General features: G+C 48.6%; 1 protein-coding gene across 2 annotated transcripts; it reads left to right on the top strand.

Moving 5' to 3' along the window:
• Positions 1–9037: 9037 nt before the first annotated feature.
• On the top strand, positions 9038–27416 carry NFATC2IP (nuclear factor of activated T cells 2 interacting protein). 2 transcript variants are annotated; one of them, XM_075566485.1, is made up of 10 exons: positions 9038–9107; positions 11351–11467; positions 15075–15191; positions 16759–16846; positions 18366–18492; positions 18924–19004; positions 20006–20165; positions 21476–21620; positions 23802–23920; positions 25909–27416. In XM_075566485.1, the coding sequence occupies exons 1-10, from the start codon at positions 9096–9098 to the stop codon at positions 26065–26067; spliced, it is 1125 nt and encodes a 374-aa protein (XP_075422600.1). In that variant the 5' UTR covers positions 9038–9095; the 3' UTR covers positions 26068–27416. The 2 variants fall into 2 exon arrangements, with proteins under 2 accessions (XP_075422600.1, XP_075422601.1); XM_075566486.1 differs by lacking the exons at positions 9038–9107; positions 11351–11467 and adding an exon at positions 12116–12172.
• Positions 27417–27479: the final 63 nt, after the last annotated feature.

The raw sequence follows: 27479 nt of genomic DNA on the forward strand, positions 1-27479 counted from the left end.
CCTATCTCCACACCACAGCCTAGCAATGCCTGCTGGGAAACCATCCTATCTCCACACCACAGCCTAGCAATGCATGCTGGGAAACCATCCTACCGCCACACCACAGCCTAGCAATGCCTGCTGGGAAACCATCCTACCGCCACACCACAGCCTAGCAATGCATGCTGGGAAACCATCCTATCTCCACACCACAGCCTAGCAATGCATGCTGGGAAACCATCCTATCTCCACACCACAGCCTAGCAATGCATGCTGGGAAACCATCCTATCTCCACACCACAGCCTAGCAATGCCTGCTGGGAAACCATCATATCTCCACACCACAGCCTAGCAATGCATGCTGGGAAACCATCCTACCTCCACACCACAGCTTAGCAATGCATGCTGGGAAACCATCCTACCTCCACACCACAGCCTAGCAATGCATGCTGGGAAACCATCCTACCTCCACACCACAGCCTAGCAATGCATGCTGGGAAACCATCCTACCTACACACCACAGCCTAGCAATGCCTGCTGGGAAACCATCCTATCTCCACACCACAGCCTAGCAATGCATGCTGGGAAACCATCCTACCTCCACACCACAGCCTAGCAATGCCTGCTGGGAAACCATCTTACCGCCACACCGCAGCCTAGCAATGCATGCTGGGAAACTATCCTATCTCCACACCACAGCCTAGCAATGCATGCTGGGAAACCATCCTACTGCCACACCGCAGCCTAGCAATGCCTGCTGGGAAACCATCCTACCTCCACACCGTAGCCTAGCAATGCATGCTGGGAAACCATCCTACCTCCACACCGCAGCCTAGCAATGCATGCTGGGAACCCATCCTACCTCCACACCGCAGCCTAGCAATGCCTGCTGGGAAACCATCCTACCGCCACACCGCAGCCTAGCAATGCATGCTGGGAACCCATCCTACCGCCACACCTCAGCCTAGCAATGCATGCTGGGAAACCATCCTATCTCCACACCACAGCCTAGCAATGCATGCTGGGAAACCATCCTATCTCCACACCACAGCCTAGCAATGCATGCTGGGAAACCATCCTATCTCCACACCACAGCCTAGCAATGCCTGCTGGGAAACCATCATATCTCCACACCACAGCCTAGCAATGCATGCTGGGAAACCATCCTACCTCCACACCACAGCCTAGCAATGCATGCTGGGAAACCATCCTACCTCCACACCACAGCCTAGCAATGCATGCTGGGAAACCATCCTACCTCCACACCACAGCCTAGCAATGCATGCTGGGAAACCATCCTACCTACACACCACAGCCTAGCAATGCCTGCTGGGAAACCATCCTATCTCCACACCACAGCCTAGCAATGCCTGCTGGGAAACCATCTTACCGCCACACCGCAGCCTAGCAATGCCTGCTGGGAAACCATCTTACCGCCACACCACAGCCTAGCAATGCATGCTGGGAAACCATCCTATCTCCACACCACAGCCTAGCAATGCATGCTGGGAAACCATCCTACCGCCACACCACAGCCTAGCAATGCCTGCTGGGAAACCATCCTACCGCCACACCGCAGCCTAGCAATGCATGCTGGGAAACCAACCTACCTCCACACCACAGCCTAGCAATGCATGCTGGGAAACGATCATATCTCCACACCACAGCCTAGCAATGCCTGCTGGGAACCCATCCTACCGCCACACCTCAGCCTAGCAATGCATGCTGGGAAACCATCCTACCTCCACACCACAGCCTAGCAATGCCTGCTGGGAAACCATCCTACCTCCACACCACAGCCTAGCAATGCATGCTGGGAAACCATCCTACCTCCACACCGCAGCCTAGCAATGCATGCTGGGAAACCATCCTACCTCCACACCGCAGCCTAGCAATGCATGCTGGGAAACCATCCTACCGCCACACCACAGCCTAGCAATGCCTGCTGGGAAACCATCCTACCGCCACACCACAGCCTAGCAATGCATGCTGGGCAACCATCCTATCTCCACACCACAGCCTAGCAATGCATGCTGGGAAACCATCCTATCTCCACACCACAGCCTAGCAATGCATGCTGGGCAACCATCCTACCGCCACACCACAGCCTAGCAATGCATGCTGGGAAACCATCCTACCTCCACACCGCAGCCTAGCAATGCATGCTGGGAACCCATCCTACCTCCACACCGCAGCCTAGCAATGCCTGCTGGGAAACCATCCTACCGCCACACCGCAGCCTAGCAATGCATGCTGGGAACCCATCCTACCGCCACACCTCAGCCTAGCAATGCATGCTGGGAAACCATCCTATCTCCACACCACAGCCTAGCAATGCATGCTGGGAAACCATCCTATCTCCACACCACAGCCTAGCAATGCATGCTGGGCAACCATCCTACCGCCACACCACAGCCTAGCAATGCATGCTGGGAAACCATCCTATCTCCACACCACAGCCTAGCAATGCCTGCTGGGAAACCATCCTACCGCCACACCACAGCCTAGCAATGCATGCTGGGAAACCATCCTATCTCCACACCACAGCCTAGCAATGCATGCTGGGAAACCATCCTATCTCCACACCACAGCCTAGCAATGCATGCTGGGAAACCATCCTATCTCCACACTACAGCCTAGCAATGCATGCTGGGAAACCATCCTATCTCCACACCACAGCCTAGCAATGCATGCTGGGAAACCATCCTACCGCCACACCACAGCCTAGCAATGCCTGCTGGGAAACCATCCTACCTCCACACCACAGCCTAGCAATGCATGCTGGGAAACCATCCTATCTCCACACCACAGCCTAGCAATGCATGCTGGGAAACCATCCTATCTCCACACCACAGCCTAGCAATGCATGCTGGGAAACCATCCTATCACAGAAACGGGCGGCGCCGGGCGTACGCACGTTAATGGGATGTAGAAAAAAATGATTTTTCTGTGCGCCCCAAAAAACGAGAAACTGCGTCCAAATCTTCCGCCCAGTTCCACTGAAACCCTGAAAAGCCTGTTATTAGCGTTAGCGCAGAATAAAGCCGCCGGCATCTTCACCAGGGAGGTCACACTTCTGACTGCCGTGGAAAGAACCGGAATCCCTTGGAACACACGGTCTGGATCTGAGCGTCGTGCCGACCCGGGGTGGCAGCCAGCTAATGCTAAAGGCAGTTTGTTTTGTGCTGACTCCCAAGCCTCTCAGCTGGGGATCCTCAGCCCTTAATTAGCAGGCTGGCTCATTAGCACCAGCTCCTTATATAAGGCCCAGTGTGGGGGGGGCTGGGAAATAATCTGAGGGAGAAAAAAAAATGGTGAAGAGGAGGAGAAGGAGGAAGAAGAAGAGAGCAGTAAGTTGTTGGGTAAAGCCGTCATGGGAGGGTAAACACACTACAGTAGCGAATCCTTGGCATTACTTGTACATAAGACTTGGGGACAGTAGGAATTCTCGTGTGTCCAAAAAAATAAAGGGATATATTGAGGCAATTAACCCATTCACAACCAAAAGGAGCAGCCTTGCGCGTTTCTGTCATTTTATTCGTCTGGCGCTGCATACATTACTGGCACTAGATCGGGAGTGGCCAACTCCAGCCGTCAATGGCCACCAACCAGGCCAGGTTTTCAGGATATCCCTGCTTCAGCACAGGTGGCTGTCAATGACTGAGACGCTGATAGAGCCACCTGTGCTGAAGCAGGGACATCCTGAAAGCCTGACCTGTTGGTGGCCCTTGAGGACTGGAGTTGGCCTCTCCTGATCTAGTGCCGGCACTGTACGCAGCGCATTGCGATACACGAGCACAAAGGGCGTTCTCGTACAGTACGCGCATAAGCCGCGCGCGGGGTGCGGGAGCTGGTATTCGAGGGGCAACATGTAAACGCCAAGTTATTTTTGCGGCAACGCACGGCGCAAAGTCCCGGCGCCCGGCAGCGTCTCCGTATTAATCTCGTAGAACAAAGGATCCTGGTCCCAGATCTCAGAGGAAAGCCGATGGAAATCGGATGTCTGGGAATATCGTTTTTACTTAATAAAGATTACAAAAGGCAAACCTCACATACCCAGGATATTCTCCATACTGATGTAGACTTTAACATCACATGTCCAGGATATTCTTCATACTGATGTAGACTCTAACATCACATACCCAGGATATTCTCCATACTGATGTAGACTCTAACATCACATACCCAGGATATTCTTCATACTGATGTAGACTTTAATATATAAGTAAAAATGATATTTTCAGACCTTCTATTTCAATCCTTTTCTTTGAGTGCTGGGAGCGTAACCCTTTGTTCTGCATTGTAATTTTGGAGGAAATCGGGGTGTCTCCTTGTTCCCGTGCGTACTCACGTACTCTCTTCTCTATATGCTTCATTTTAGGTGCTGTTGAAAACGTTATACTTTCCATACTAATCTTGAGTGCGTTTTTTTTCCGGGTATGCCTGCGACGAGAAGCAGGAGTTAGGGCGGGGTTATATTTGCATATCGGCGCAGGTCCGCGTATTATGCAATGTGCGGCTTGCGTTGCTTTTCTTGACCGTTGTCAGTGGGTTATTTTTTTAATATACGCAGCCTTTGATTATCTTTATTGAAAACTGATTACCTAAGCTGCCGATCGACGCGTTCTCCCGCAATCGATCAGCCACATCCTGTTTCCCAGGCTTCACTAAATGGCCGCTTTTCAGTTTCAATCAATCCTTCAGCCAGTGTACAGTAACTCAGCGGCAACAATGTATTGTTATATTACTAAGGTTACATGATCTATTGTTACAGTTTGCAGCTCAAACTGCTGGGAACATTGGCAACAAATTATCACAAGCATGAAAGTGTTGCAAACATCTTGCACTGCTGGGGCAGTGGGCTAAAACCTGATAAAGATAATTTTTTAAGTGCCGCTTGGATTGCCTCTAAAGGCGGTGTGTCAAGTTATTTAGCGCAGTGCAATTCTGTAACAGTAGAAAACCCTTAATAAATGTCGTCGTGTTTCAGAAAGGTAAAAAGTAATTGAATTTTTCTGATGTAAAACACCTGGGACTGCCCCTTCTCTGAGCTGTAAGCCCCCCGGTGGGGTACATTGGCAGAGATGCAGACAGTAGGAGGGAGATGTACGTCGCTGGGCTCTGTGGTACTGCGGTGAAAATTAAATGGAAGAACTTGCCAAATGAACCGGATTTATTGGCATTTCTCCGGGAAACGCTGACTTTTTAGGCTACTTCTGTTCCTGTTTGACTGGTGGGTTCGTAATTGTTTTGCAAATCCGGAAGCGTGCGACAGGAACAATGTACTTGTGGCTCGTCATTCTGCTCACAAAAATACAAAAACCCGTAAACAAAATAATGTTTTATTTGTATGTATGTATATCTTTATATAGCGCTTCACAGCAGTAATACACGTGACTATCGTATAAACAATACAAATAACAGATCATGGGAATAAGTGCTGCAGACCTGAATGTAACATTGTGGAAGAGGAGCCCTGCTCCGAAGAGCTTACAATCTAATTGGTAGGTAGGGAGAACGTACAGAGACAGTGGGAGGGCGTTCTGGTAAGTGCGTCTCCTAAAACTGGACAACCGGGTCCATTTGACATATTGACCTTTTTGTGTGACCCCCCCCCCCCCCCCCCCAGGGTCCCAAAGCAGCAATTCCCTGATCGTTTTTATTCCCTTTTTGGGGGGGGGGGGGGTGGGCGGCAAGCAGTCTTCCCGGTGCTAAAATGTACCATTTTCACCTCCCGGGGACCCTGTGCTTGGCGAGATACTTGCCCACCACGGGAAAAAATGCGTTTGGATCTCCTGCATCACGGGGGTCAATACGATGCTGTAACGGACCAGGGGGTTCTCCAGTACTGAACCGCACTATTTGCAGCTGTGGGGACCCCCTGGATCCCATGACACTTACTGGTGAAGTTAACGATCTTACTTCCTGGTTTTTAAAGGGGATTTAAAGCTGCAGACCAAGCTTAATCCTACATGTGTTGTACTATGAGAAAATACTTGTAGCATTTAAAAAAAAAAAAACTCTGAAAGACTTTTTTTAATGTATTATAATGTAACAAACATATTTTGTTTCTATAGCAACCATTTACAAAGTCACATCCCCTTCCTCTTCTGAAACCAGCTTTGGCACACCCCTTTTTTTTAGCCCTGCCCTCTCTAGCAGTGCACCAATTGTATCTAGTGACTGCCCGGTCACATGATCTTTCCTACAGAACTTTGCATCTTTGGTCCTCTTCTGCAGCACTGACAGACATTTCGTGTGAACCCCGAAACCGAATCTTTGCCAATCGATCGGCAACTTGGCTAATTACTTATCATTGTGTGGCTTGTATTGATGCACATATTAAAAGGGAGGGAAGAGGGGAATTAAATAAAAATACAAAAAAGGCAGCTTTAAATGGCCGAACCAAAACCGATCTTGCTTCCTATTGACCTGAGATTTTGCAGCCATTTTCTTTTCCCTGTGGGAAACCTGGTAACTGGTAATCGGGGAGTCCCCAGGGCTGCAAATAGTGGCATTTGACTCAAGGGGAACCGCCTGGTGACCACCATGTAAAAAAATCGAAAATTGAGAGGCGGGCGGTTTAAATAGAACAACTAGGAACTGCTTATTTAATACAAGACTTGTTTAGAAGGTCGTTAAATCCGATGTGTTGTGTGTTAACAGGTTTCCCTGGCCAGTACCCGCGCCCCTGTCTGCATTGATGTTGAGCAAGAAGATGGCGAGGCTGCACAATGCCAGGAGGTCACCGCGGCCCCCGTGTGCCCTGCCACGTCGGGGGCATTGCAACCAGAGACGCGATGGGATGATGAACCAGGGGAGACTTCCCAAACTCAAAACGGACACGCAGGCTTGGCGCCATGCCCGGTATCCGGTTCGGAGCCGCCAGTGGCCGCTGACGCCTGCATCGCGCTCCAGTCCAGCTCGCCTGACAGGTATGAGGCGGTAGGTAAACACTTGCTTCCTAGTTGCAAATAACCTTGGTCTCCTGTGCCGCGACCGCACAACAGCGGTTGTCGTGGCACCGGAGACTTGTCACTGCGGGGTGTTCCATTTGGAAGCGTGGATCCCCCAAAGCCATCGCGGCAGACGCTGTCCCCGGCGCTGCAGACTTTTGCTTCTTCAACCGTGACACCGGAGACGGGGTCTTACTGCTCTGCTCTGCTCTGCCTGCTGTGTAGTGGGACCTACTGTAGGGACAGCCTGTGACCGCTTTTTGGGGGTCCTTGTATCAAGGCCATTTGTGGAGCAAAACTGGGCCATTTTCATCCTGCTACATCTGGAGTGGCTTATGTCTCAAATTCTGCATCAGATGATCCAGGGAGTAATCTGATAATTTGGAGTCGGGAAGAAATTCAGTTTCCCCTTATGAGACGTCATTGGATAATGTTATACTGGGGTTTTGTGTTTGCCTTCCTCTGGATCAATATGCTGTATATACTGTAAATACAAATGTAGGATCAGTATCTGTCTGCATCATAGGTTGAACTTGATGGACATATGACTTTACTATGCAGCTCTCTGTTCTTGCAGTACATACGTGACAGCTCTGCCCCAAACAGTGGGCAGTGCGTGGATGCATACACCTCCTACAGAATGCAAGTCGCTTTCACTTCCTCTGGCAGTAAACGGGTTAGGGTTGGCACTTCAGTGTACCCACGTAACGTACCAGCTTCACATTGCATCGCCAGCAACCAACCTAGCGCATCCTGGCTTCAGCACAGATGGCTCAGTCCATCTCAGCTTCAGCACAGATGGCTCAGTCCATCTCAGCTTCAGCACAGGTGGCTCAGTCCATCTCGGCTTCAGCACAGGTGGCTCCGTCTTTGACTGAGCCACTGATTGAACCTCCTGTGAGATCGGTAGAGATCCTCGTGACTCTGTGTGGAACAAATATACCGAAATAGTTACGTGGCAAGGATTCAGTAGTCTTATATATAACATAACATTTTAGTGTATAGGGATACTGAATGCTTGTGACATAACTACATCGGTATATTTCTTTCAAACCGAGTCCCAAGGATCTCAGGCGTATCCTGCTATTTTTTTTTTTACATTTGTTATGCATTATTACACGAAATAACCTATTTTAATAGTGCGCTCCATAAAGTAACAAGTTTTTAAATCGCTCATTGTTCCCTACTGTGGTGCCACAATAAGGCATTTCTGTCCTCCCCGTACCCCTGTGTACTTTCTGCAGGGCCTGTGTGCCACGCACTGTGCTGTAATTGTGTACTTTCTGCAGGGACTGGCTGTAACAGGCCTGTGTGCCACGCACTGTGCTGTAATTGTGTACTTTCTGCAGGGACTGGCTGTAACAGGCCTGTGTGCCACGCACTGTGCTGTAATTGTGTACTTTCTGCAGGGCCTGTGTGCCACGCACTGTGCTGTAATTGTGTACTTTCTGCAGGGCCTGTGTGCCACGCACTGTGCTGTAATTGTGAAGCGCTGAGTCCTGTTGGGAGAACAAACCATGAAATGCGCCGGTTATTATTCTAGTTCTTGGGGTCCCCTCTCTCCTCCGTGGGTTGGCGTTCTACATAATAACTTCATCTCCCCCTTATTGTCCTGGCAGAAACCTGGACAAAATATTTGTTCAGTTTAGGGATTCCTAAATAAAGCCTCATTTCCTATTGAGACCCAACTCTGGTAGCCGCCCAGCCACATGTACCAACTAGACAAAGGCAGCGCAAGGGTATGGAAACCCAGAAAACTCTGAATTCAAATGTATGCCCATTCTTTTTAACACTACTTTTTTTTGGGGTGGGGGGGCATATTAAAAAAATGTATTTACGTAAAAAAAAAAATGATTTTACAAAAAATAAACCCCCTGAATCCCTAGTTATATTGTAGATGGTGGTAACCTAACTCCTGAAGTGTTCCCGTGGCCCAGACCGGTTGAAGCAGCTGCCGCCTGAGCTGTGTATTCCCTGCAGCTCTGCCCATGCTGCTTTACTGCCTTCAAAACTACAACTCCCAAACCCCCCTGCGGCCAACAGCTTCAGGCGCAGGCGTGGCCTAGCAGCGAGGCAGCCAATCAGATGAAGTGTAGGGGTGGGGCATGCAGGTGGCCACCAATGGGCAAGCGAGGGGCGGGATTATAAAGAGGAAGAGAAATGGCGGAAAGAGTAAGTGTGACTTCAAGGTATCAGGGACAGGCTCACAGAGTCCTGACTGCAGGGTATCAGGGACAGGCTCACACAGTCCTGGGTTTATATGTAATGTAGGGTGACCTGACTGCAGAATATCAGGGACAGGCTCACACAGTCCTGGGTTTATATGTAATGTAGGGGGACCTGACTGCAGGGTATCAGGGACAGGCTCACACAGTCCTGGGTGTACTACAGGATATCAGGGACAGGCTCACACAGTCCTGGGTGTATATGTAATGTAGGGTGACCTGACTGCAGGGTATCAGGGACAGGCTCTCACAGTCCTGGGTGTATATGAATGTAGGGTGACCCCCTGACTCCATGTCTGGCTGAGATTGTCCCTAATAATCTAGAACCTGGTTACGTTACCAACTTGGACTTGTTAAACTCAGGGGACCTGCAACATATTGCAAAGCTCTAACGCCCAACACAGGTACATCCCTGTATATCATTTCTGTGACACGGGGACGCAGAGAGCATGGCGGGCGTATTGTGTGGAACGGGACTGCGATAAAGGGCCCGCGACATGTAAAACCGGAGGGGACGTTGTATGAGCCTGTATCTGGCCCTTTAGAAAACGGGCGCCCCGTGTTTTCTGCGCGCTCCTCCTACACACGCACGTCCAAGAACATCTTCCCCATAACCGCCCCTCTGCCGCCCGGTTATACCATGACTGGCAAATCGCCTTCCTTCCAACCCGTGTGGGTCTAGAGACCCCAGTCTGTTTCTTGGGCTCTTAAGGTGGAGCCGACCTATATATTCACCTTAAATCTAACGGTGTGTGGTTAAGTCCTGTTTTCTCCCGTAAAGACCATAGTGCTGACTGCAGTGTGACGGACGTTGGTGATAAAACGTACAAATGAAGAATTATATAACATTACTTATCCAGTAAAGTCCTTTAAGGTTAACGCTGGCACTTTGTGCTATGTCAGTTAGGTTATACTTCGTGTTACTTACACAGATGGGGGTCTAACTAACATAACGTTATTCGAGCTAAATATCTATTTACGTACCAAGAGGCACTCCAAGGGACCTTCTTTTTTTTTAAAAATTGGTTTGAAGCAGGGGGTCTCTGGAGCTGAACCGGGACGATTTCAGCTACGAGGACCCCCTGCTTCCCGTGATACTTGCCTCCGTAGGGGGTGCCAATAGCAACGCAGACTTGGCTATTTTGGGTTAACGGAGTTGGTTCAAGCGATGCACCTGTACCGTGGCTGTAATTACAGCCGTTCTTTGAGATCCCATGCCTTGGTAATGATCCAATAACCCATTGAGTAATAACGTGGGTTTTTACAAGCTGAATATATGACATTTTCAGTGGCATTGTTTGTCCGCTGTCCGGACATTAAATGCGAGACAGTGTTGCATCCTCAAGATCTCAATCCAGAATATGTGCTGACTGGGGCTTAGTGGCAATACCGTTTGCATGTCTTGTTTGTTTTAATAGATGCCGCAGTTGCTTGGCGGTAAGAAAAATGTAATTCTCTAAACTGCCGGTCGATCCGTTCCCCCAGGATCGATCGGCAAAGATCCTGGGTTCACTAAATGGTCGCCTACTTCAAAATTGGAAGTGCTATGCCTTTGTAAATGCTTGCTATAGGAACACAAGGAAGCTTGATGCATTCAAAATGATTTAAAATGGCAAAGAGGGGGGGGGAAACAAACGCGGTACAAACGCGGTATGTATTATCAAATACTAAACTGATTTTTTTTTTTAAATCAGGTTTTTAAATGTATTGCTGCCTTAAAGGATAGCACGTTACATGGCAGAGTGCTTTTGCTGTATTGCTACTGCAGTATGTTAAAGCAGCTGTCCCCCACCCCCCAACACATTTTTTTTTATTAACACCTTTGTGTTCCCAGGAAGTGTTCCTGAGGTACCGATAAAGGTGCGTTGTTTAAGTCCCCTCCGGGGTAAACAAAATGGCCGTTCATATCTCCCCTGTCACGCAGGCCAACTAGGGGATTGAATACTGGCGCTACCGTTACCAGTAAGTCTCTTTGGGGGTCCCCGGAGCTGAAATGAGAGCGGTTTCCGCTCTGGCAACCCCCTGATTAGGATTAACTGCAGCTTTAAGGGGACAGGCATGGTCCTGTTTGGAAGAGCGGCTGCTCTAGCAGCAGTTGAGTAGGAAGATTGTTGGTGGAATGCGTTGGGGTTTCAGAGCTGGGTTTGGTGGACTGGGCACGGCAGTAACTCATTTCCTTTTGTCCCGCAGAGTGACGAGAGCAGTGACAGCGACGTGGAGATAGTGACACCCCGGGAGAGGTGTGTGAAACGCAGGAGGATACTCGCAGGGACCCTCCCGGCCAACGTGTCTGTCTACTCCAACAAGGTTGGTTACACAAACCTCTCCGTCCAGTATTACGTGTATACTACCAGGGGTCCCATAACATTCACAAGCTGAACTACATACAATGCCATTTAAAGCAAATGACACATTTTAATGTGTTTTATTTTTTTTTTAAATATATAGAATTTCTTGGCTGTTTTTAAATGCATACTAAAACCAAATCAAGAAGGCCCAAAGCCTGCTGTAGAGTTCACATGGCAACCTCTGCTGTTTTTCCTGATTTTACTCCACACTGCAGGCCACACCGAGTAACTGAGTTTGTGACATCTTTGGATGTCAGTGTGATTTGGCAGCCATGCTATATAGTAAATATTTATTTAAAATAAATGTAAAAAAAAATATTTACGTAAAAAAAAAATGATTTTACAAAAAATAAACCCCCAGAATCCCTAGTTATATTGTAGATGGTGGTAACCTAACTCCTGAAGTGTTTCCGTGGCCCAGACCGGTTGAAGCAGCTGCCCCCCTGCCGCCTGAGCTGTGTATTCCCTGCAGCTCTGCCCATGCTGCTTTACTGCCTTCAAAACTACAACTCCCAAACCCCCCTGCGGCCAACAGCTTCAGGCGCAGGCGTGGCCTAGCAGCGAAGCAGCCAATCAGATGAAGTGTAGGGGTGGGGCATGCAGGTGGCCACCAATGGGAAAGCGAGGGGCGGGATTATAAAGAGGAAGAGAAATGGCGGAAAGAGTAGGTGTGACTTCAAGGTATCAGGGACAGGCTCACACAGTCCTGGGTGTATATGTAATGTAGGGTGACCTGACTGCAGGGTATCGGACAGGCTCTCACAGTCCTGGGTGTATATGAATGTAGGGTGACCTGACTGCAGGGTATCGGACAGGCTCTCACAGTCCTGGGTGTATATGAATGTAGGGTGACCTGACTGCAGGGTATCAGGGACAGGCTCTCACAGTCCTGGGTGTATATGAATGTAGGGTGACCTGACTGCAGGGTATCAGGGACAGGCTCACACAGTCCTGGGTGTATATGTAATGTAGGGTGACCTGACTGCAGGGTATCAGGGACAGGCTCTCACAGTCCTGGGTGTATATGAATGTAGGGTGACCCCCTGACTCCATGTCTGGTTGAGATTGTCCCTAATAATCTAGAACCTGGTTACGTTACCAACTTGGACTTGTTAAACTCAGGGGACCTGCAACATATTGCAAAGCTCTAACGCCCAACACAGGTACATCCCTGTATATCATTACTGTGACACGGGGACGCAGAGAGCATGGCGGGCGTATTGTGTGGAACGGGACTGCGATAAAGGGCCCGCGACATGTAAAACCGGAGGGGACGTATGAGACGTTGTATGAGCCTGTATCTGGCCCTTTAGAAAACGGGCGCCCCGTGTTTTCTGCGCGCTCCTACACACGCACGTCCAAGAACATCTTCCCCATAACCGCCCCTCTGCCGCCCGGTTATACCATGACTGGCAAATCGCCTTCCTTCCAACCCGTGTGGGTCTAGAGACCCCAGTCTGTTTCTTGGGCTCTTAAGGTGGAGCCGACCTATATATTCACCTTAAGTCTAACGGTGTGTGATTAAGTCCTGTTTTCTCCCGTAAAGACCATAGTGCTGACTGCAGTGTGACGGACGTTGGTGATAAAACGTGCAAATGAAGAATTATATAACATTACTTATCCAGTAAAGTCCTTTAAGGTTAACGCTGGCACTTTGTGCTATGTCAGTTAGGTTATACTTCGTGTTACTTACACAGATGGGGGTCTAACTAACATAACGTTATTTGAGCTAAATATCTATTTAGGCACCAAGAGGCACTCCAAGGGACCTTCTTTCTTTTAAAAATCGGTTTGAAGCAGGGGGTCTCTGGAGCTGAACCGGGACGATTTCAGCTACGAGGACCCCCTGCTTCCCGTGATACTTAACCTCCGTAGGGGGTGCCAATAGCAACGCAGACTTGGCTATTTAGGGTTAACGAAATGGCACCTTTAATGCTCCCGACAAGCTGCATCACAATAGGAAGCAGTGACGTCCTCCCTTCCGGTTTCCTATTGGCCCACGTGACGTGAGACATTTTAAAAGCCGAGCTAGTGGCACCCCGGGAAGTGTCTCGCGGATGGTCCCTGGGAACGGTCCTTTCCATCTCCTGGATAGGAGTAACATGGATTGGAAGGAACACTCCTTGGTTCTGCTGTAATCCACCTCGGGTGCTCAGGACGTCCACAAAAAGTGGGGTTCACATAAGCAAAGCCACGGGTCTTGGAGGGCCGACCATTGCTTTGCTGATCTGGATCGGAGTCACGCACGACGTTCGTAACGTCCCATTATTATGGGAAGACAATGCAATGTTGTGGCACAATAACCCGACATTAACCCTCTGCTAATGATGTATTTTGGACGGTGATATTTGCATATGATTGGCTGTAACCTCTGGCACACATCGTCCGTTCCTGTGTTGGGTAACATGGGCATCCCGATTTTTTTATCAAAGCAAATTTGTAGACGTAAGAGATGATTATTCTAAAAATCTATTTCTTTTTCAAATACGGGAGTGCTACAGGAGATGAGGCATTTATTGGAAATAACACGGAGTTGGTTCAAGCGATGCACCTGTACCGTGGCTGTAATTACAGCCGTTCTTTGAGATCCCATGCCTTGGTAATGATCCAATAACCCATTGAGTAATAACGTGGGTTTTTACAAGCTGAATATATGACATTTTCAGTGGCATTGTTTGTCCGCTGTCCGGACATTAAATGCGAGACAGTGTTGCATCCTCAAGATCTCAATCCAGAATATGTGCTGACTGGGGCTTAGTGGCAATACCGTCTGCATTTCTTGTTTGTTTTAATAGATGCCGCAGTTGCTTGGCGGTAAGAAAAATGTAATTCTCTAAACTGCCGGTCGATCCGTTCCCCCAGGATCGATCGGCAAAGATCCTGGGTTCACTAAATGGTCGCCTACTTCAAAATTGGAAGTGCTATGCCTTTGTAAATGCTTGCTATAGGAACACAAGGAAGCTTGATGCATTCAAAATGATTTAAAATGGCAAAGAGGGGGGGGGGGGGGAAACAAACGCGGTATGTATGATCGAATACTAAACTGATTTGTTTGGGTTTTTTTAATTCGGGTTTTTAAATGTATTTTTGCGTTAAAGGATAGCACGTTACATGGCAGAGTGCTTTTGCTGTATTGCTACTGTAGTATGTTAAAGCAGCTGTCCCCCACCCCCCATCACATTTTTTTTATTAACACATTTGTGTTCCCAGGAAGTGTTCCTGAGGTACCGGTAAAGGTGCGTTGTGTAAGTCCCCTCCGGGGTAAACAAAATGGCCGTTCATATCTCCCCTGTCACGCAGGCCAACTAGGGGATTGAATACTGGCGCTACCGTTACCAGTAAGTCTCTTTGGGGATCCACGGAGCTGAAATGAGAGCGGTTTCCGCTCTGGGAACCCCCTAATTAGGATTAACTGCAGCTTTAAGGGGACAGGCATGGTCCTGTTTGGAAGAGCGGCTGCTCTAGCAGCAGTTGAGTAGGAAGATTGTTGGTGGAATGCGTTGGGGTTTCAGAGCTGGGTTTGGTGGACTGGGCACGACAGTAACTCATTTCCTTTTGTCCCGCAGAGTGACGAGAGCAGTGACAGCGACGTGGAGATAGTGACACCCCGGGAGAGGTGTGTGAAACGCAGGAGGATACTCGCAGGGACCCTCCCGGCCAACGTGTCTGTCTACTCCAACAAGGTTGGTTACACAAACCTCTCCGTCCAGTATTACGTGTACACTACCAGGGGTACCATAACATTCACAAGCTGAACTACATACAATGCCATTTAAAGCAAATGACACATTTTAATGTGTTTTTTTTGTTTTTTTTAAATATATAGAATTTCTTGGCTGTTTTTAAATGCATACTAAAACCAAATCAAGAAGGCCCAAAGCCTGCTGTAGAGTTCACATGGCAACCTCTGCTGTTTGTCCTGATTTTACTCCACACTGCAGGCCACACAGAGTAACTGAGTTTGTGACATCTCTGGATGTCAGTGTGAGTTGGCAGCCATGCTATATAGTAAATATTTATTGTAATATTTACCCAACAGGCCCAGAGCCACAAATCTCTGTTATTGACTTAACGAGGCATTCTCTTAATGTATCGTTAATTGCTCACGGGTATCTTCAAAGTTCACCAGCACCGCAGTATTGCGTTCTCTGCTCAGCCGTGCCGGGCCTTGTTGATATAACAGACATGCGTGCTAATCTGCGGAAGAGTTGTTCCTGTAACCGCTCCTATTCACAGGGCTCTGTTGGTTAACTCGGGGATTTAACGTTACTTAGGTCGTACTTTACGGGGGGGGTTGACTCCATCCAGACCCTGAAATATGGGTGTTCGCGGAGCGGAGAGCAGCACACCCTGTATTTCAGTGTCTGGACGGGAGTAACGCCGCCTTTAGGTGAGGAAAGTGAGCCGTGTAAAGCGGACACGAGGCAGTGCTAACTTAACATGGCGTTACGCCGGCGTGGTTGAGTGGACGTTGTTTTTCCATTTAACTTGTTCTGTGAATTGCGTTCAACCCCGGAACAGAACGCCGTCACTGATTTTGATAACACGTCATGAGCCGGACGTACCGGAGGTCTGTGGATTATACACTACTGTGCTTTTTGATCGCAAATGAGCAGGCCCAGTTTAGTGCATGATGATATTTGGAGATGCTCAACCCCCCCCCCCCTCTCTCCCCCAACAGGTCAGGTTTTCAGGATATCCCTGCTTCAGCACAAGTGGCTCAATCAAAGGCTTAATCTTTGACTGAGCCTCTGTTTGTGCAACCTGTGCTGACATTGGGATATCCTGAAAACCTGACCTGTTGGTTGAGCGCCCCTGGCGTAGATAATGCACTATTGTGGTAACCCTTTACACAATCTACAATTAGATGTCCTTCCCGAGATATAGTCTCCAGAACGGAACCGCGTACCCCATACTCTGACAGCCGGGACACTGCAAGTCCCTTTCCTTGTATAGCATGTTTGCAGCACCGTACATACAATTTAACAAACGATTTGTCAGTCTTCCAAAGAGCTTACACTCTAGTTTTTTGGAGCCTGAGGGACATAAGCCTTTATTTTCATCTTCCTGGTGCTGGAGGAGAACTCTGCCATACTGAATGGGATTGAAAGCTTCTCCAGTACCGGGAAGACGGCATATTGACACACGGATAAGAACAGGGCTCACCCATCCACGTCAGCCCATGTACGCGTTTCTGTGCATGTGCTTGGTATTGCCGTGTATGGCTCGTACATTAATTCCTTTCTTCAGGTGAACAGTAGCTTGAAGCTGCTCCCAGATGACCCCACCGCGCTGTCACAGATGGCAGAGCAGATGAGTAGGGTGCAGGGACCTGAAGGTAAGAGTTGTGCTCCTCCAGTGGCTGGTGGGACTTTGAGTAAGGGGGGAAGCTGGGTATCTGAGGGTGTAGCAATCAGGTAGGTGGGGTAAGAGAATAAGAGGTAGTAGGCAAGAGAGGGGGACGTAGAGATTGGAGTAGTTATCAATGTTGAAGAAATGCAGATAAATGTCTTTTGAAAGCGGACATTTGGGAAACGTGCTCACTGCCGTTATTTCCATAAATTGTTTACACCTAGGTAATGCGGTGCATACTCAGAGAAACGTTCCATCTAAAAGGAGTGGGGAAGGGCCACAGAGATGGGGGTGGGAGTACAAGGGTACTCCGCATGGGACTGATTGGAGGAGGGAGAAGACGAGCTGTAGATCATGAGCCAGGTGTAGACTATGCATGAGAGAGTTCTTGGACATTAGATTAGGAAGGTAGAAACGGGACCATGAGGTGTCACGGAGGGCTTTGTGGTGAGAACCAGGACCTTGGATTTGAGTATGGGTAGCCAATCTCTGCAGAATGTTACACGTGCCTGGCATCAGCATTTAGGATGGAGTGGCAGGAGGGACAGTCAGAAGATGGGAGAGAGAACCAGATTCCGGTTTAGTAGTCCCAGTTGGGATATTGGACGTGCATGAATTAGCATTTTGGTGAATTGCGTGGTGAGGGAAGGTCATACTTTGGCAATGCTTCTGCATTGGAAGTGGCTGCGTTTTTTTTGAGGGGGGATAAGTAAATTATGACACCTAAACATCTGACTTGTGATATCGGGAAGTTAGTGGAGCTACTGTCTGCCAAATCTCAGGCATAGGATTATAATTGGAGGGAGGGATAACGATGAGTTGTTTTGGACAAGTTGAGGTGTAGCGGTGGAACATCCAGGATGATGTAGCAGGAAAGACCATTAGTGACGAGTCTGGAGATGAGATGGAAATGAGAGCTTTCGGAAGAAGACCGGTAGATTTGTGTCCTTGATCTAGAGGTGGTAGCAAAAGCCAAAAGACTGTGTATTAGTTTGCACAGGAAAGTGGTGTAAAGAGAAGGTCCTACGACAGAGCACTGGGGTACACCAATAATGAGTGGGAGGGGAAGAGAAGGTGCCAGCAGGGGAAAATGAGGACAGAAGGATCCCTCTTCAGTAAACAGAATAGTCAAATTGGAGGCCAGAGGGGATATGTTTGCATGCTTGGGGGTAGATGGTGATGTGTCACTCTTTGGGGCAATTTCTTGAGCTTTGCAGGCAGAGATTGGAGGTGACGAGGATGGAGTGAGAAGGTAGTTGAAAGTGAAGAACAAGTTTTGAGGATTGAAGGGTAGAGTCAATATGCGAGACGAAATTGACTGCTGCCACCACAGTAGACTCTGCAAGTCATTGGTGGCAGCAAGGAGGTTATACATTGTGTTTTAGGCACCTACCATTAAAAGTAACAAGGTGCTGATTATTATAGAGCATTTGCCCTTTATTGCAACTCAATAAATTGTAGAACGTGACTGCCCAGCTCCTCGCGTCTCTTCTCCTTCACCACAGACCTGGAGAGTGATGGCGTGGGAGTCCAGCTCAGAAATCGGCAGAAGCCCCACGTATATAATCTGACAGACTCCGAGGAAGAAGAGGGAAATGAGGAAGAGAGATCGGGGATCCCCCAATGTGAAAAGTAAGCAGTGTGTGTGTATGTGTGTGTGTGTGTGTATGTGTGTGTGTGTGTGTGTGTATACATATCGCAATCTCCTTTCACTCCGCTGCTTCTGATAAGCCAGGGTTCACATGGTGGCGTTTCAAAGCTTCAGGGCCAATAGGAAGCTGTGACTTCATCCGTTTCCGACGTCTCATGACGCGGGGGTTTATACTTTAAACCCCAGCTTTCTCAGCCGGAGCGGCTGCCCACAATCCCTACGGAGGTAAGAATCTCCAGAAGCAGCGGGGTCCCTGGAGCGAAATTGTCGTACAGGTATTGAACATGACGCAATGCATCAATTTATAATAGGAACACTGACTAATAGTCGTTTGTAGTCTCCATTCATACGATGCACGGACATGCCTTTGATCTTTATTTGCACCACTAACTTATATGGCTTTGACTTGTAGAGTTCGGGATGCTTCCCCTTCACCGCCTCCCACCCCACAGACTCCAAAAATGAATAAGGGACGGGCGTATCGCCAGATAAGGTGCGTACGTAACTGTGTTGCGCGTCTTGGAGCAGGGACTTCATTACCTAATGTGTTGTATGTATTTTTGTTGTGTTCTTCCCCCATTTTGTACTGCGCTGCGGAATATGTTGGCGGCATATAAATAAAAGATCTGCAGGAATTGCCATCGACAACCAAGCAGAATATCAAGCCGTCCTTTTCTTGGGGATGAAAAGTAAAATTGCCACCGAACCTCCGGCGCTTTTGCGTCATGTCACGCGTTCAGACCCGGGATAGAGGGAGCGTAAATGGAGGGAGCTCCACTTCTATTTGGATCGGGCTGGCTGCTGTCTCCCCGACCCGCCGGCCTCGGTGTCTCGCTGGCCTCGCCATGTCTGCACCATGTGGATTAGATACAAATAAATGGGAATTTTTTTTTTCTTGCACCTGGTCTGTTTGCCCCATAATTGCACTACTTCTGCCTTTAGACATCAACCCATCAAATTAAAATGTGTAGTCCAAGAAGGACACCTCACAGTATCTTGGACATTGGTTGGTAAAGACCTTTTAGTTCTTGGAATCCAGACGATCCTATAGTCCCAAACCCTCCCCTGTATATTTAGAACTTCCAATTTCAGACGGCTTGTAGCAGCCACCTCTGGGTTGCAATCCAGCACGCACCTTTCTGGTCTCCATAACCGTCTTCAAACAGGGGAACGAGGGGGTCGCAAAAGGAATAACACTCTTTAAAATATTAGTTTTACGTGTTAACGGCCAACACCTTAACCACTATACCATGCCAACTCCTAGCCGTTTGGGCCAAGATCTAACCCCATGTTCTGGGTATATTCAGGGTTGGGACAACCACTGACTGCAGTTAGGTGTCATGTCCCGCTAAACCTACCCAGTAAAACTATAGAATATGGTTCTTACCCTACAGTAATTAGTTGGTTTCCATCTCCTGCTGCCTGGTTTCCACCCCCCCAGAGGTGGCTGCATTGACCCTTGTGACCATGCGTTTGTAACACACTGTCTGCCAGGGAGATGGACGCCCAGCTGAAGGACTTGGGGACAGTCCTGTCGCCATCCCACAGATCCGTCACCGAGGACGACGTCATTCTGGTCGCAAGCAGCCCGGCTCCCGAGCTGACGGTGAAAGTGCGGAGGAGAGGGGAGCTCTTCAGGATTAACCTCCGCACGGTGGGTGGGAGACTTCTCTGCGGCCAGGGCAAGTCCTCGGCCGTCTCCACCAATCCCAGAATGGGCTTTGTTTTTTTCTTGTGGCTGTTTTGCCGTGACCACCGGCACTTCACCACGACTCGCCATGTCGCCGCTAAATGCCCAAAGCCCCTAACCTAAAACCCCCTACCTGCTAAAACCCCTTAAATTAGCCCCCTACCCTAAACAGTAACAAAACTCTCCTTTAGAAGTTGCCGGTGGCGGGGATTCCAGCGACGGAGGGTCTGTCTGTGGCTGGACGTCGGCAGTGATTTGGTTGCGGCGACACGGCCGTGACAATAGTCCCATTCCGCCCCAGTTCTATATATAGATTTCAGTACCGGTTTATTTGTGGCACACAACTGACCAAAAAGGCAACCGCCACTAGGGTTACCGTTCTGGCGTCGGTCTGAGTTTAGACTCCCATTAAACAGATGATGCCCCTCTGCAACCAGAGGGACCTGCAGTGCATTGTGGGTTGTTTTTCTTAACCGTAGATCACCCCAGTTCCTGAGATACTTACCGGTGAAGTTGGTAGGTTCAAATCTACCTCCAGGCAAAGCAAAAATGGCTGCCGGGTCTCGGGTCAATAGAAATCCGCAACATGGGTTGCGGATTCCTATTGAACGGCCATTTTAAATTCCCTTTTTAAAAACCCGTGATGCAGGTAACTTCACCGGTAAGTGCCCCAAAAACCAGGGAGAGGGGGGGCGCCAGAACCCAAAATAGCACCAGTTCCACTCCTGTAAGAAAAAGTGGGTTGTTAGGGGAGATTGCTTCTTTTAACGATGGCGATCCTAGAAACAACGTTCCGTAAAGAATGTCACAAGCAAATGTAACCATACTTAAAGCAAAGACTTTGCTGCTATTGTTTCTTTGGAAATGAAGTATGGTTTTAAAAAAAACAGATTTTTTTTTTTTTTTTTTTTTGGTCAATCAAGTGTTTAATCCACCATGTCCTTGATCAGTGAGTCGAAGGGGAGAGGGGCTTTGTCTGTGCACACCTAAAAACAAAAGGGAGCAGTCGGAGGGAATGAAACCCCGGCCAAGTCTCGGGGCACCCATGTCTACAAATGATTTAAAAGCACTTGTAGTGTTGAGATTGGGATTAGTCAACCCGATGTGACCCCATTTAATCATGTCACTACCATTAGTCCACTTTGCTCCCAGGAGGGACGGAGTTTGTAAACACGGGTAGCTAAAGGTTACATGGGTGAGTGATGTCACGTGAAGGTGTAAGGTGATGTCACGTGAAGGTGTAAGGCTCCGGTCACATTTCTCTCCCCTCCCAGTCGGACCCCCTGCAGAAGCTGGCGGAGTCGGTGGCCTCCCGGCTGAATGTTGACTCCTCGCAGATCCTGCTGATGTTGAGAGATGAAGAGCTGAAGCCCACCCAGACCCCACAATCCCTGAACCTCACAGTAGCGGACATCGTCGGTAAGACCCCAAAACCAGCCTGTCCCTCCTTAACCCACAACATAAAGTTTTATTAATAAATCCCTTAAATAAAGACAGGAGTTGGGAGGATCAGTGTTTTGGTTCCCCCGCCGGATCTTTACTAAAGGTGACCAGAACGTTGATCCTCACCAATTAAACAATCACGTGATTTAAGAAGACCTGCATGTGCCCTGTCCATCGTCCATATCAGAGGAGCGCAATCTTTTTCCCCCTGCCGGCTGTCCTCGCACCCCCCTCCCTCCTTATTGTGGTTCCCGGCGTCTGGGTGTCATGATGTCATTTGACGCCGCATTGCCATGGCGACGCATCTCCAGATGCCGGCTAAACCACGGTAAGTAAGGTTTACGTAGGTCTTCGCCGCTTCCCTGGCACTTAATTTAAGTGCCTTCAGGGAATCGCGCGGGTCCTCTGTAAACCCTGCGCCCCCCCGCAGTTAATCTCGCGCCCCCCAGTTTGCGCACCGCCGATCTATATATCGTGTCCAATCTTCTTACTCTGAGCATCCAGGTAACGATTTGGCGTTTCCGTTCATCCTGACTAATTGAGGCGTGTGTGTGTGTGTGTGTGTGTGTGTGTGTGTGTGTGTGTGTGTGTGTGTGTGTCATTCGCAAAAGGTCGAGACCAAGGTGTCACGGATTGACTGTGTGCTATAGGTTTGCATTCAGATCCAGCACTCTAGAAAGGTTGCACAATAGTGATTTATTTGGTGATCAACATTACGGTCCCCGTTGGGAGGGCCTTGAAAGGTCCCAAATGGGGATTGAGATCACTAAATAAATCACTATTGAGCAAACTTCCGAAAGTGCTGAATCTCCATGCAAACCTAGATAGCCCACCTCAACAGGCATATATTAGCCAGTGCACGTGTCCAAAACCATCAAATAAAGATATCCTTCACCCAGAACCAAGGCACGGAGAAGAACCCGACTGAAGGTTCCTTAGCAGAACCGAAACATTGTATTTTTTGTCTTGTTCTAGTGAAACGCGTGTTACACAAACATCTGGTGTTTTGGCTATGTAAGCTATGCTACAGTTCATGCAACAGACCATAAGTGATCATTCCATCCATCTATTAACGGTTGTACCTGGACACCGTTTGTTTGACGTTATTTAGCTAGAGGTCCTTTTTGGACCCTTCCGTACAGTCGGTGAGGTTTTTGTGGGGTGTTTTGGGTACGGAGTTCGGGCTTCTTCCCGTAGTGATGGGGAACGGTGCTGGACACTTGGTAGGCGTTGATGGACGCTGCTTCCACAAGCTTTCTTTATTTCTAACTGAATGTGGTGTTCTTTGGATGTACAGGTTTAGGGCCCTGGCACATTTAATTGACTTTTGTACATACTTACCACTCTGGAGAGCATGTTGATGGCTAAGACGTGAGGCACTGCAGTGGTTCGGTGACCTTGCATGAAAACAAACACACTTGTAATGCTCCATATATTGTGGTTCCATTTGTTAAATACCAACTGTTGCCATATTTTGTGGTATAAACTATAGAGGGTTGTCTTTCATTTAAAGCAACAATTCCCTCTCCCTCCACCCCAAATGTAATTTTCATTCAATCTTACCTGAAGCAACGTTCTCCCCGGGGGGATTAATGGTCCCAGGATACCCAGTTCCCAAGATATCTGCAATTTTTGTCTGTTTCGATACAACTAACCTGTCCACAGGGTCACCAATAGAAGCCGTGACCCTGTGGCCATTTTGTGTTCGGCGGGCACATATTTTTGGCTGGAGCAATGTAACCGTCAGGTCCCTGGATGTCCGGAGACCACGGAGCATCTCCAAGTGACCACCACCCCCGGTTCGGACAAGATGGGGGGAAAAAAATTACTTTCATTAGAGCCAGGGGCAATATGAAGATAAAACTCAAGAGGTGGCCAACTCCAGTCCTTACAGGCCACCAACAGGTCAGGTTTTTCAGCATATCCCTGCTTCAGCACAGGTGAGTCATTATGTCTGAGCCACCTGTGCTGAAGCAGGGATATCCTGAGAACCTGACCTGCTGGTGGCCCTTGAGGACCGGCGTTGGCCACCCCTGGTATAGCGTATTTTTTCTTTCCTGATCAACCAAACCCAACCACGTTCCTTTATAAGCCTCGATGGTTAATGGAAGCCCCTTCCCCGTGGCCCGTGGCCTGATCGCGTGACTCTTCTTTCAGACTGCGTGGTGCTCTCTGCATCAGATGAGCAGGGAGTGGAGGATCAGGGCTCGGCGACGATCCGCCTGCAGGTTCAGGGGAAGGAGAAGAGGTCCCACCTCAGCGTCACAGTGGGGAAGGTGAGGGCGCTTCTGGCATTTAAAAAGAAATGAGGTGTTGCGCAGATCTCAGACCGTTCAGCATTTAAATGGTCCCTCCTGCAGCGCCAATCTTCCTCCCGCGATCAGAAACGGGGCCAACAACAACACATACATAAATAAGGGGGCGCAAAAAAAGGGGGTTGTAATTTTTAAAATATCATTATGTAAATTACGAACCATGCATTCACTCACATTACAAATAATAAGATTAGTACCACGCTGCCCACGATATCGCTGCCCTGCTTTGCCTGTTTGTGTTTGGAGCTCGGCAGCCACCATACCTAAACTCCGCACCGCAGTTCCTTCTGTGGTCTCGACGTGTCGGGACATTTACCACCCAGCGGGACGCCTTGTTTCCTCCTCTGGCGGTTGGCGGGCAGGGATATCGTGGGCAGCGTGGTACCATATTATTATTTGTAATGTGAGTGAATGCATGGTTCGTAATTTACATAAAGTGATATTTATAAAAAAAATTACAACCCCCTTTTTGTGCGCTCACTTCTGGCATTTCCATGGTGGGGTGGAGGCACCTGGACCTCCCCAGGAACTGTTGGGGAGATATATACCAGAACGTCTTCCCTGCCAAACATACTCTAAGGAAATAAGGGCCCCACTGAGCAATATAGAGCAGTTGCAGTGGGAAATAAGCGTTCAGCAGTGCAGCATCTCCTTTTAATTGTTGTATAATTGCAAAGTTTGTTGGCCTAAATAAGTGGATCCCAACGTTTTTTAGATTGTGCTCCCCCTGCTAGAAAACATTTGTCCCGTGAACCCCTAATTAATGTTATTGCCAACTTCTCAAACGATCGCTACCAAACTGTGTGACCGATCCCAGGCAGTATAGTGTGCTGAGCTCGTATGGTGAACACTCATTTAAGGCCCCATACTGCACCTAGGTGTGTGCAGAGGGGGCGTATAGCTGTCACTCACTGCGGGGGATTCCAAAGTCACGTCCCACAATGCCTTGCTGCTGTGGACGCAAAGCATTGTGGGGAGCGACTTTGGAAGCTTCTGGTGTGACGGCTATACCCCCAACGCTAAGGTGCGCAGTCCCCGGTACCCACTAGCGTGCCTGGCATCCGCCATTACAGATTTCGTTTTGGGGACGCCTCCCGAACTCCCCGTTGGGAATCACTGGCCTAAATTATATGATCAGGGTGTGGCAAAGTGCAAACAGCCGTTATCGGACACTGGACCAAAGAAAATGTAACAAACCTGGGTGTGAAATGGTTCATAAATTCGTTAAGGCAGCCATTTTAAGAGCCCCACGATGGTTATGGGGAGTAGTTTGGAGGGTGGAGTCTTGATCATGTTTTCTCTAATTCAGGGGTTTTCAGGGGTTTTCAACCTTTTTTGTTTTAAAGGTCGAGCACTAAAAATAGTGATTTGTGCAGAACATCTGAATGCTTTATTGGGACTTTGTGGAACCCCAGCCACATATGCTATATCAGTAAGAATACTACTGCTGTGCTGGGGCTTATATTTAGGGGAGAGGGCGGGTGATGTCAGAGCAGAACAGGGCCACGGGTACCGCCATGGTTCCTAAGATACTTACAGGTAACGTTACCGGGTTTGTCTCCTTCCAGGGGTAACAAAATGGCTGCCAGATCTTGGGCCAATAGGTAGCCGCGACGTCATTGGTTGCAGCTTTCTATTGGGTGGGAATTTAAATGGCCTTTAAAAGCCAGAAATACCGGTAACGTCACTGGTATGTATCTTGGGAAATGTGGATTCTCGATGCTGATAAAAAATCAAATCAAATCAGTGTGTTGTGCAGTAAAATACTACAGGCCCAACACCAAATCTTTCTCGTGTGGAAACCCACTGCACTAAAATATATATTGTGATGTAGAATTTCTCCGTGGTCCTGTTGGGCTGGAGAGGGGGCAGGGGCGGGAGGAAGCACCCAGATACAAAACCGAAATCCGTGGCGGCTAAGCCGCTTCCTAATGTTTCTCCTGCCTCAGACGGAGCCGCTGCAATCCCTGATGGATCAGTACCACGCCGCCATGGGTACCACAAAGAGAAAAGTCTCCTTCATCTTCGAGGGCAAAAAGCTTAAGGGGAAGAGCACGGCTGAGGAGCTGGGCCTGGAGAGCGATGACGTCATCGAGGTGTGGGTGTGAGCGCACCGTCCCTGCAGGAACTGCGTGGACCACCCGTGCACATGGTGTCCAGTGGAGGACCAGGCTGCAGAAGCACCAGGTATCGCCAAAGGAAGGTGATTGAGTAGACGGGTGGTCCTTTCTATGGAAGAACATCTCCAACACTCAGGGATTCCTTAAATTGGGTTGGATCAGTTTCCAAACCTCTCCAGTGTAGACTGGACATTTTTCATTGCTCTTGCGGGGTTGGGTTGCAGCTCTAGGAGTCCTAAACTGTTCCACATAGGGGGAGGAACCCCCTCTAATGCCAGTGAGGGAACTTCAACACCTTTCAGAACATTCTGCACTCATCATGGTCCAGCAAATAGTGATGCCACCATTCTGCAGTGGTCTGAGGTGAGCCACAAAGAGCAGAAGTGCGCACAAAACAGGGACATCCCTCAGCGGTGTAATTAAGTCTTCATAACGAGCAAACAGAAATTAGACAATAAAGCCCAGGGAGCAATCCTGTGTTCGTTGGCTGCTTGGAAAGCGAACAGCTACGTGGAGCTAGAAGTTGGGACATGACGGAGAGAGGTCCATGAACACGGGCTCTGGGTCAGTCAAGGGGAGCCAACTCAGCAGGCAAACCACATCCTGTACAGCTCGCGGGAACCTTCCACTGGTCGCCCCGTAATTATTCGCCTGGGTTGCCCTATTCGACTTTTTGTATATTAATTTTTGTTTCAGTTTGCTTGGTATTAAAACTATAGGGCACCAATGGGATCCAACACAGCCTTCTCTATGCAGAAGACCATCAACTTTAACCACAGGACTTCTTCTCCCATATTCGAGGACTAGTCACAATTACATAAATATCTGAAGGGAGTGGGATGTGTATTTATATATATTTTTTTCATAATTATGTGGAGTTCTTGCCACAGTTTTGGATCACTTTTTTTTTATCTATACACAAAGTATATTAAAAAAAAGTGTATACTCTTCTGGGATCACATATATTCGCTCCATCTTTCTATAGGTGGCTCTTTATTCTTTTAAAAAAATAAGGACAATGTTTTGCATCCCAGCTTTTACCTTTATCCGTTAGCTCACTGGCGGCCATTTTTTTTCTTCCCTCTCTTGGGCCAGTACCCTTAATTATTTGCTGAGCAGAGAAGGTAGGAGCCTACACAAATGGTGTGACTTTGCAGGGAAAGCGGTACGAAATTTGCAGTAATCCAGCCAGGAAGTGGGACTTTGTGTCCTCATGTCCGAGCTGACCGCTGGAAATATGTCTTTCTCCTCCTTTCTCTGTAAACGACTCTTAAATAAACGTCCATGTTTTATTTTGTACGAAATAAATCGCCAGGCGTTGAACCTGGCAAACGTTTTCTGCCACGGCTCGGCGTCCCTGTTTTTTCTAAACCGTTAAACGCTTTCCGTTTCAGAGGAGG

The sequence above is a fragment of the Ascaphus truei genome, chromosome 11, assembly GCF_040206685.1.
Source record: "Ascaphus truei isolate aAscTru1 chromosome 11, aAscTru1.hap1, whole genome shotgun sequence".
NCBI lineage: Eukaryota > Metazoa > Chordata > Amphibia > Anura > Ascaphidae > Ascaphus > Ascaphus truei.

Bases quoted from the DNA above. Each gene is read 5' to 3' on its own strand.
- NFATC2IP (XM_075566485.1), top strand. The intron at 16,847-18,365 runs GTAAGAGTTGTG...CCTTCACCACAG, and splicing joins TAGGGTGCAGGGACCTGAAG to ACCTGGAGAGTGATGGCGTG. The intron at 23,921-25,908 runs GTGAGGGCGCTT...CTCCTGCCTCAG, and splicing joins TCAGCGTCACAGTGGGGAAG to ACGGAGCCGCTGCAATCCCT.